The sequence below is a fragment of the Centruroides vittatus genome, unplaced genomic scaffold, assembly GCF_030686945.1.
Source record: "Centruroides vittatus isolate TY-2023 unplaced genomic scaffold, ASM3068694v2 contig_347, whole genome shotgun sequence".
Classification (NCBI taxonomy): Eukaryota; Metazoa; Arthropoda; class Arachnida; order Scorpiones; family Buthidae; genus Centruroides; species Centruroides vittatus.
In genome coordinates this window covers 800,341-811,859 of record NW_027122171.1, presented here as the reverse complement: position 1 = coordinate 811,859, position 11,519 = coordinate 800,341, and the positions used below count along the sequence as shown (strand labels likewise).

The 11,519-nt window shown below is 25.4% G+C and overlaps 2 protein-coding genes across 2 annotated transcripts in view; both read left to right on the top strand.

Annotated features, from left to right (window-relative positions):
• The first annotated feature begins 3,292 nt into the window (after positions 1-3,292).
• Positions 3,293-4,180, top strand: LOC136974337 (DNA repair protein XRCC4-like). The gene has a single exon (XM_067269192.1). The coding sequence runs from the start codon at positions 3,293-3,295 to the stop codon at positions 4,178-4,180; it is 888 nt and encodes a 295-aa protein (XP_067125293.1).
• A 916-nt stretch (positions 4,181-5,096) lies between these two features.
• Positions 5,097-11,519, top strand: part of MED6 (mediator complex subunit 6) — a 43,916-nt gene continuing 37,493 nt past the window's right edge. The window contains exon 1 of the mRNA XM_067269139.1: positions 5,097-5,248. The gene's annotated coding sequence lies outside the window, so the exon portion shown is untranslated. The remainder of the gene's footprint in view (positions 5,249-11,519) is intronic.

Below are 11,519 nucleotides of genomic sequence, written 5' to 3'. Positions count from 1 at the left end.
TCATTACTATTAATAATAGTAATAGTAATAATAAAACGATTCAATTGAATAAATACTCATTCATTGAAATCGATTAAATTTACAATAATGAATATTTGTCAATTTCGTTCATTCATTTAATTTCGTTTACTATTAAATATGTCTTTTTCAACAATTATTAAGCTCTCTTACGATCTCACGTGCTACTTGTCAATTTCGTTTCATTCATTAAAATTATGACTTTTATTAATGAATGCGTATTTTTTTTTTACAAACAATTAAGCTCGTAAGTCGAACGTAAGTGATTAATTCTTATATACATCAGCTGTTTAAAATAAACAAATGTAATAAGAATATTTTTAAAATGTTTTTAAAATTGCGATTTTTATTAATTCGTAACGTAAACAATTTTTTATTATTTTTTCCTGTTTTAAAACTTTTTTACGTTCGTTTATATGATATTTGGGATTAATTTTCTAAATTTTCTATAAATAAATAAATAAATTGTATACATATATATTTTTTTCTTGTTTTAAATGCTACTAGTGATAGCTTATTTGATAATTACATTTTTTTTCCTAAGTTAAATCTCTTACTAGACAGGTGCAGCGATCCCGACCGGTAAAAGACATTATTCTGTCATCGTTCCCACAATCCATTTGAACAATGTGGCAGCTGTTCACGAGTTTCTACTGTCTCACGTGATTTCCTGTTTTCATGTGTGAAAATATGGTTAAAATTAAGTTATTAAAAAGTTTACAGTTAAAAACATTCTCCTCCTTGACATAAATTTCAATGTTGATATACATATTTTTAACCGCTTTCTAAATATAGTAACACACGTGTTTACTCAAGAAAAATGAGAATGTTTACGCCGTTAGAAAATAAAATTTTTCAACGATTTCGTTAATAATCTACAAAATAATAATAGAAGAATTTCAACTTTATTATTATTATCACGAATGTCATGCGATATTGCACGTAATCAATGATAAAAGCAATTACTTTTGAACTTTAACATTGAACGATTACACATCTAAATTATCAATAAAAGACAGAAAAAAATATATAAATATATATTATAAACCGCTTCAAGTGAAATTTGTTTATTAAAAAAAATCAATTAGATCATGAAAAATATAAATGATTTATATCTATTGCGAAACATTTCTACGTCTAAAAATATAGATCTTATAACGTTTCGTGACTATAACGTCTGCTAGAGTGCTTTATTCTTTATAGTATCAATCTGGATAGTTTCTTTTAACAATTTTAGTATAAATAGTTCATTTCGAAACTTTTCTGGTATTATGTCCTTGAAAATTTCCAATATTACAGCTATTATTTATCATGTATACTAGGAAATTCTTTAAGGAAAAAATCCTTCTGAATATTTAATCAAAAATTAATAAAATACGAATTAATATATATATATATATATATATATGTACACACTAACACACAGGACGGTTTTAATAAAATTCTAGTAAATAAATCTTACTAAAAATTAAATATTTTAATTAAACTAAAAACGTAATTAATTGTGATAAAAACGGATATTTAATTGTTTTAATAAAACGAAGACTTAAAAAGAAAGAGAATAAATTAAATTGCAAATTAAAGTCGTTTCAATAGACAAGTAACAAATTGCATTTCTTAACAATATTACTTAGCAATAATTGATTTGTCTCTTAAATAAATGACCTTGAGCCCTTTCTGACAAAAATACCAAAAAAAAAAAAAAACAAAAAAAAGTTAAAGTAGCATTAATTAAATATATTATATTACATAAAATTAATTCCAATTGACGTCATGTGTCGTATATATACACATAAATTATTATTATTTTATGTTAAATAGACATTATTTATAGATAACAATTATAAAATTCAAAATAAAACGTTTAAATTTAAGTTCAAACAATAAAAATTTTTATATTTATAAAGAGGTCGAAGCAATTGTTTAATATTATATTAAGTTTAAAATTTAAGTTTAATGCAATTTGATTTGTTGTTAAAAATTTACATGTGATTTTAAAAATTAAAACTTTAATAAAAGAAAATGGTTTGAAAGGAGTTTAAGTTGTATTTAAATATATATACAGTATATATATATTTTCCTGAACGAAAGGAGATCAATGATAAGCGATGAAACGTTTCATACAACAATTTATTCCCGCTTTAGAAAACAGGATATACTCTTGTTTTTTTATTTTTATTATTTTTTTCACAGGATCACAATAAAATAGAACGCATCCGATTTCAAAATCTATAGTTACAATACGGATTTTTATTATATTTTCTTAATTTTTCGAATTGAAAATAATAAATAACTATTCAACAAACAAGAATTTTATTTAAAAAAAAATGATTAAAGAATAAAATATTTAATAAAAATTCCAGGAAAAATTGTTAATTATTAGCAAAGTAACTCATTGAATGATGATGAAAAATCATCCATTAAAAGAATGATTTATGTGAAAAACGTAAATTATTCTTTAATCGACGATTTTTTCCCTTAGTTTATAAAATTTAATTGAAGAATTTTATATTAAACTTAAGAAATTTAATAAATAAATAAAAAAAACATTATATAATTATCAACAAAATAAATCATTGATGATGGAAGATTATACATTAAAAGAATACTTTATTGCAAAAAAAGTTATAAAATAAAATACGTGGATAATTTTTCACCGGTTAAGGGAATTTAAAAGAATTTTATATTAAATTTTTTAAATTTAATATAAAAAATTGTATAATTATAATTTTAAATAACTTATTAAATGATGATGAAAAATCATTCATAAAAGAAAGAATTTCCTTTGATAAATGATTTTTCATCATCATTTCTATGCTGTAGGCACAGCAAAAGATATATTTCTTTTTATTTTCTGTTCATATTCTTAAATCAATTTTTGTTAGCTTTAGCTTCTTACAGTTTAATATTTCAGTGTCGTGTTTCCAGTATAGAACTACTTACTTTAAAATATCCAAATCAAGTATAAAATTTATTTCTTATATACATAGGATTTTCCTTAATGAATTTTAAATCTTAATTATTAATTAATAAGCGGTATTATAATTAAATATAGATGAATTCGTGTCTTATATTTTCAAATTATTAATATTAATATTAACTAAAACGTAATAAAATAAAATTAAAGGTAAATATTTTAAATAATTAAAAAAAAAAAAACTTAAATATGTAAAATAAATTTTTTCCTCTAGATGGCGCGCTGAATTGGAAGGAAAATGGCGCTTCCTGGTTAGTGTGGTTTAACATGTGACATGTAGGTTTTTAATCGTTTAAAATGATTGCTTTAACTAAAATTAACGTTGTCAGTTTTAAAGAGGATTATTATCTGTGTACTCTGTACGAACAAGAGAATAGTCAGTTTCATATATTGCTAATTTCACTTGAAAGTGATGAATATTTCAAGGGAATTTTGGAGGAGGAATTTATGAAAGAAAAAGCATCGAAGATGAAAAAAACATATGAAAATTACTTAGAAGAAACTAAAAGCGCCTTAAAGTTTATTAATTCCAGTTTAAAATTCATCTATGATATCAAGAAAAGTAATGATGGTTATGTGTTTGAATGGAAGAAGTTAATTGAAGAAGAAGTGAGAGTTCTCTTTGGTTCTGTAGTTCTTTCTGTTTCAGATGTAAAAGATGTTATGAAATATATATTAGAACTATTTGAAATAAATATAAACAAACTGCAGAGTGAGGTGGTTCAGTTACAACAGCAAGAAATGCAATTGATTGAGGATAAAAATGAAACTATGGCTCTACTAGAAGAAACAGCAAAATGGAAAGAAAATTTAGAAAGAGAATTGTATTCTAAATTTATTTTAGTATTAAATAGCAAAAAGGAAAAAATAAAGGAATTAAAATGTCAGCAGGAAGAAACAACAGGCAAGAATGATAACAATACAGGAAAATGTACAAAATCAACAAATATAGACAATGAAAGTGAAAATGTTTCAGGTGAAGTTTGCAATGAAGAAGTGGATACAGAATTAATTCCCAAAAGAAAAGGAAGATACGTAAGAAAAAATCAAACCTCCAGAGGTGTGAAGGCCGGATCGGCGAGTGGGTTGAGCCGATCGCGTGGCAAGTATCGTAAAATAGATGCTGCCAATAGTTACTTTGACGAGAAAGAATATGATTCGGACGATCTCTTTGATGAATTATGAAAATGCACAGAATGATTTTTAATATCTAATAAAAATTCTGAAATGTTTTGACTTTTTAATATTTCGGTTCTTCGGAATGAATGAATTAATTTGATTTGATATATACTTTGTCAATATTTAGCAGAATTAGGGGAATCATTTTTATAAAAACTGTATACAAGACATTCTTTTAAAGTTGTGTGTTCAAATTTTCAATTATTCAATTATAAAATTTCTGTAAATTAGCCACTTAAATGTTTGGTACTTTTTAAAGTGTACTTATAAAAATTTTTGTCAAAAAAAATTTAGGATTCATTTAATGTTCTGGGACTGTTAATTATTATTATTGTAAATATATGAATTGTATTGTCTAATTGTATTATAAGTTATTTTTGTATTAATTTGATGCATGTAATGATTTTACAGTTGTATTTTCTGTATAAAATTGAATAGTGGAATTTATTATTATTTAAAAATTCAGCATTTTAATAAAATTTAAATTTAGCAGTTTTAATATGTGAATTTTTAAAAAAAATTGAAACACTAAATTAGCATTATAGCTTTATCCGCGTTTAAAATTCGAAAAAGATACACCAAAATAATGATGAGCTATCCCGTGATGTTTCAACCTGTTTACATTCTTGTAACTGCCATTAGCCTGGAAAGAATTTCATTAAAATATATATATATATATATAACTAAATATAAGTTTTAATAAAATTTTATTTATATCGATTCAAATATTTAGAAATAAAAATAATAATAATTGAACCATTTAAACCTAATTATCAAAAACGTAAAAATTTTAATTATCTCAGTTTAAAATACAATTTATTATTATTATTAATTATTATTAAGAAAGAAGAAAATTAAATTATTTTAGAAACCAATGAAAATAATTTATAAAACGAAAATATAAAATTTTTTTTTTAAATAGACGAAAGCGCCATTTTTGACGTCACGAACATGGCGCCGTGTTAGTCATCTGTCACCGATGAACAAAATTGGTATTTGGGGTTAATTTAGATATGTTCAGCGTTAACGAAGTATTATTATAAGTATAAGAAATAAAATTTGAAGAATTTTCAAGTAAGTTTTCTGATTAAAAGTAACATTTTAATAATTTATATAATGATTATGGCACGTGCATAACCGATGGTAGTAGAAGTTACTTTTAGGTCAATATACGAATGTTTATATATTTATCATTTACCTAAAAGTAACTTCTCCACCGAAGTAATGTAAATCAAATGGTAAGATGTAAACTCTGAATGAGGAATATATTAAAAAGCTTCTTGCCTTATTATTTAATTACAAAAACTACTTTGAACTGGCTTATTATACACCCATCCTATTTAACTTATCCAAAATGCATTTTGGCCTTACCAATTGGATGACATACAAGAAACACAGTCAATGGTGACATTGCCACAGGGATTTGTCACTCTCCAGAGTTATGGACTCCCCTGTACAAGCAAAAACGTCAATAGAACTGTAACTGTAGTTGCTTTCCCTCACGTTGAAGCATTTTAGGGGGTGGGTGCAAGCCCCCACTTCCTAAAACTATATAATGTCAAGTACTTTGCAACAGTCCAGTGGGCTACTTGAAGCTGGTGTAGTTGCCTTGGCTGAATAGTTAAATGCAATAGTCTTAAAGTGCAACTATGCAGACGTGAGTTTAGTAATGAGCAAGAGGTTGCAAGTGATATAGTTCTCGCAAGGAAAAACATGCACAAGGGAGAAGTGAGAAATCTCGTTGGCGTAAGTGAATTTCTGGTTCTCGCACATATCTGACAGGGTTTGATATTTATCATGTTTCGCCTCTTCTTGCCACATTCTTGCTCACTCGCATCTGCATAGTCGCACCCTTAGTGGAGCATTGCCACTCTTGATCGCCTACAACTTGGAAGTAGGTCGATTTTGGGGGCATATCTTGCCGAGGGTCGCATGTAGAGATGAGGTTCTGGTGGCATGGTCTATGGCTCCAAGGAAATCCCAACTGTCTTGTTTGGAGTTGTAATTGTGTCCACAAAGAACATAAATTATTATGTTTGTCGTGTATTTACTATACGCTTTAAATTGAAACACATTATTAATTTTTATTTTTCTGAAATCTTACTCTAGAAATTGAATGACAATTCCTACCCTTTTTTGATTTATTTAGCTATCTATCAGATATTACAATGATAAAGATTTGCCATAAAATTTTTAATAATATTTTGTAAATAATTAATATCTTGTATTCTGGAATAATGATCTGATTTTTTATCTCCAAAGTCACAATACACAGAAAATGATATATTTTCTGTGATAATTCTGTCATAATTGCTTCCAAAAGCTTCAATAGACTATTTATATCATGATGTAATGTATTTTTGCATATATCCTTTACCGTTTAAAAAAAATCACAAGTAATTATTTTTAAAAAAATACAAGTTATTAAAGATTTGTTTTGTAATAAAATTATGTAGGCTCTAGTTGTATAGTTAGTTGTAAGACACCTTTGCTATTGCAAATACAGAATAACAACAAAGTTCCTAGGCGTGAGATTGTATCCTGAATTTCTTGGTTAAAGAATATGTTGACAAATTTAGTGAGTTTAATAACACACTCGGAACCAATATTGATGAATTTGTCATTAAGCCCAAAATTTGCCCAGATTGTACAGTACATAAAGTGGTGTAGCCTCCTTCAGTCTGAATGTAACAATTTGGTTTAGAACAATATGAAAGAGAAAACTATCATGCAACAGTCAAAGAGCTAAAAGAATTATTAGATGTAGCTTTGATGAATTCCATCTGTAAACGCTAAAAATGATGTTGAAAAGAGCATGAAGAGAATGTAAAATATGTTTGGAGGGGAGTATACAAATGACTTCTAATTAGTAGGCATAAAGACTTAGGCTATGACACTGACAACACTTGAGACTGTTTTTAAAATAAACTAGTTATATAGGCTTACGTATGTATGGTTCCCTGTCTTCGTTTACATGGTGTCAGAGAAGTGCTGGAAGTGCTACAAAATAACTCTAAGTAGGATGCATTTAAATGAATATAACAAAACAATGAAAGAAAAGGTGAAAAATTAAAAAAACATTTAAGAAAATGATTGGAGATGATGATCAAGCCATTGATGCTAACTCTAAAATCATGTAGACTTACTCTTCAAAAAAGTTCTTATACCCATGTCAAAGAATGCAAGAGAAGAAATAGTAAAAGCAACAGAACAAGATGAAGAGCTGAAAGAAGTCATAAGGAATATATAGGCTGGTTGATCAGAAAAAAGGAAAAAGTTATCATTTATTGCTCAACAATACCTTCACTTCAGAGAAGAATTTTCACATTATGAAGGAATGGTATTTAAAGGAAACAAGGTAGTAGTACCAAAAGTACTAATCCCAAAAATGTTGAAATATGTTATACAAGGTGTCTCTGATGTATGACACACGAGGGTATATGAGTTATATCAGAAGAGTAAGGGAGGTATTGTATTGGAGAAGATTAATACAAGACATAATGAATTGTATTAAAAATTGCAAGATATGTGAATAAACTTAAAAAAAAAAAAAAAAACTTCAAACAACCTATTAGTTTTGAAACTAATACATTACTTTCTCTGACAAATAGTAGCTGAAGCACATTTGAAGCAGACAATTTATGTGCAAGGAATTTAAAGAATTTTTCCAAATATTGGCAATTTGAACATAAAAAAAAACAGTCCATACTACTCAAGATTCAACAGCTTAGCTGAAAGATATGTACAGATAGCAAATAATATACTGAGAAAGGCTAATTTAGACCGAATGGGCATTTTCTTGGCACTTCTAAACTTTAGTAAACATCACCAGAAGCAAAGAACTGTGATCTCCAAATCAGAGACTCATAATCAGAGTAACAAATGCACATCTTACCATAGAACTGCAAAGGAAAAAGCCAAATGTAAATGCAAATACACCAGCACTTTTGGAAAAAAGAACAGTACAAGCAAACATTTTACACAGAGGCACTCAATGAGGATACACATTCACTATAGGAGATAATGTAAGAGACCAAATGACACCCAGAACCTGGGAAACAGGTATTGTCAGCTTTTTCTCTTCTTTTGTTTGGAGTGTCACAGATTTTGGATAATTGATGTGTTACATATCCAAAATCTGTGATACTCCAAACAAAAGAAGAGAAAATGATGCAGAGAAACACATCCCAACTCCATTTGACAAAAGTAGAGAACCTAGCAGAGAAGACCATAATTATAAAATCAACAACATTGCCACCTTTGTCAGAAGAACCAACTGATCATAATACAGATCACGCAACTGAGATGTCAAAGAACAATCTGAAAATTTCAGAAATAAGCAGGATCTCAAGTAAACTAATCAACATAAAGACTGAATCTTTAATGTTGACTGTGTAAACTGTATACATGTTAATATTTGTTATTATGTTTTGTTTGTGTAGGTATGCAGAGGAAAAAAAGAGACGTTAACATGTGGCAACACTTCAGATCTCTTTTTTGAATAAACTGATTATGTATATAGTTTGCTCTCCTCTTTGTGTCATCTGTCATCTTTGTCTCTTTACAGAGGCCAATCTATACAAAACTTATTAAATCTGATGAAGCAAAGTTCAAAATATTTTGTAACAGTCTTAATGATGTAAACAATAGTAGAATATAAAATAGTAGAATATTAAATTTTATTTTCTGCAACACACAGTGATATTTTTTATTTTTATAATGATGAAATAAGGAAATAAAAAGATATATATTCCTATGTTGATTGCTGTACGTATTCAATATATATGACTAGTTCATAATTAAACTAATTATAATTACATAATTTAAAACTGAAGTCATGATCCATAAAAATTTAGCTGTTATGAAAAATCTAATCGTAGCATAACTGATTGTTTATAGATTTACATTGTTTATGAGTAATTTAAAAGTAAAAAGGAAAATATGTGGAAGGAAAAACAGCAATGAAAGTATGTATGAAAATAAGAATAGAAGTGCAACATACAAATAACTTTAGATTGCTTTCTGCTTTAAAATTTTAATACTATCACAAATAAAATTAAACAGGAAGAAAAACAAAATACACTAATATTTTATTTATTTTAAGCAAATGATTTTATGCTTCATCTAATTTATGATATGTAATTCCATATCATGTAACCAGAAAAACTTTTTAAAGAATTATAGGAAACATATATATTTAAGGAAAAATGTATAGATTATATATTATAAAAATATGTAGGAAAATAAAACAAAAAGGATTTTTTTTTCAGTTTTATATTTTGATTTAAGGTAGAATATTTATTGAAAATTATGAATTAAGATTTTATAACTAAGCTAATGAAATATTGCATATAAACATTCAAGATTTTATTTTTAATTTTCTATTGTTCTATACATTTTTCTTATACAACCTCTTATTTTAAAATATCTAACAGTTTAGTAATGGAAAATAATAAACACTTGTCGAAGAAAATTAAGTAAACATCAATTCTTAAAAGTTTATTTTATGTCTAATTTCATTTTGTTCATACTTTTGCTAATTTTTAATTTACCATTGTTAATTATATTTAATTTGTATATTGCAGACAGCATTATTATATTTTTTTAAACTAAATAATGTAATAATTAGATATATCAATCCTACTAGTTAGTTATATAATTTTTAGATATCTTTTCTTTATTTATTCTAATTATAGAGCATTTTATAGCAATAAATATATTCTACCAACAACAAAATAATATTTATTCTTTGTTCAATGCTTAATGATAAAGTTATTACAGTAAAATAAAAAAATGTTAAATATTTAATTTCCTATAAATAATATAATTTAATAAGGAAAAATATATTTATTATTATTTGTTTTCTATTAGGTAAAAAATTTACACTAAGAATTAATAGTAATTACAGTTATTCCATAATAAGAAATATACAGAATTATTTTTATATGGTATTTAATTAATTAATTATTTGTCAGTAATAATAATTTAAAGGTTACATTTGTATAACAAAAGGTAATTAATATAACATTTAAATTCCATTCTAATTTATAACTAAAATGAAGTTCTGTTAAAGAAAGTGTAAAATTACAGTGAAATATATTTAAGATTCTTTCATGCATGTTCATCGCAGCAAGATAATTATTGCTTATAAAAAATTAACCAATCTACAGTAGTTACGAAAAAAAAAAATTTCCCATATTGTAATAAATTAGTATTATGAAATAATTGTATTATTGAATTCCTAACACTCTTTTCCACTTTTGTTTAAATGATAATAATAGTATAATTCGATTGTATTGTTTATTTTATGATATTGGCAATTACATCAGATTGATTTTATATTATCAGAGGAGTTATATTATTAATAATGGATAAGAATAGATTCTAGCATAAGAATTGTTACATTTTTTAAGCTTATTGACAATAATGTATTATTACTTTTGTATGATGATTGTATGTTGTGATTTATTGTAATTTTAAAAGGATTCTTCCTGAAGAATATTTTGGTTTATTCTAGAAATATTTAATTTTATTAAAATATAATGCATTGGAAATTAAATGTTTATTATTCAAAACATTTATATAACATTTTTGCTACATGCATTGGGTTGAAAAATGGAAGTTACAAATGTTAAACTGCCCTTGTAAAGTTGATAAATTCTGTTATAAAACAAAATAGAATATTAAAAATGAATAAAAGTTTATTTTGTTCATTGTAAATTGTCAATAAAGTCCGATATATTTATAATGTTAATATTAATAGACAAAGAAAAATAAGCATTTTATTTAGAAACATTAATTACATAATGAATAAATGATTATACATTATTGAAATAATTTGTATTGTTATTTTCTATTTTTATGTAATATAAAAATGCTGTTTTTAAGAATATGTTAAAATTATTTTTAATAAATACTTAAAATGGAAATACTGTATTTAAATTAGATCAAAGAGTTATATTTTAAATATATTACGTTAAATAATTATCAGAGATTGATTAATTTAAAAATGATACATGGTTAAAGGAATATTCTGTATGTGTACTGTTTAGATTATTATTGATTTTTGAAACAATTCTACTCCATCATTTTTATTTGACAATTGTATAGTCAAGTTTACTGAGATATATGTCTGCTACTTTAAAGGATTCAGATTCAAATTTGAGTTGGATCTAGTTTGGATATATTGTCCTATCCCTCATTACATTGCTTCATTTCATGCCTGACTGAACCCACAGTAATCATTTTTATTGAAATTATTTTGATAATTTTAGATTACTTTTTTGTCAGTATTCTTAATTTCTTTATAAATTTATATTAAATCTTTTAAATTTAATATATTAAA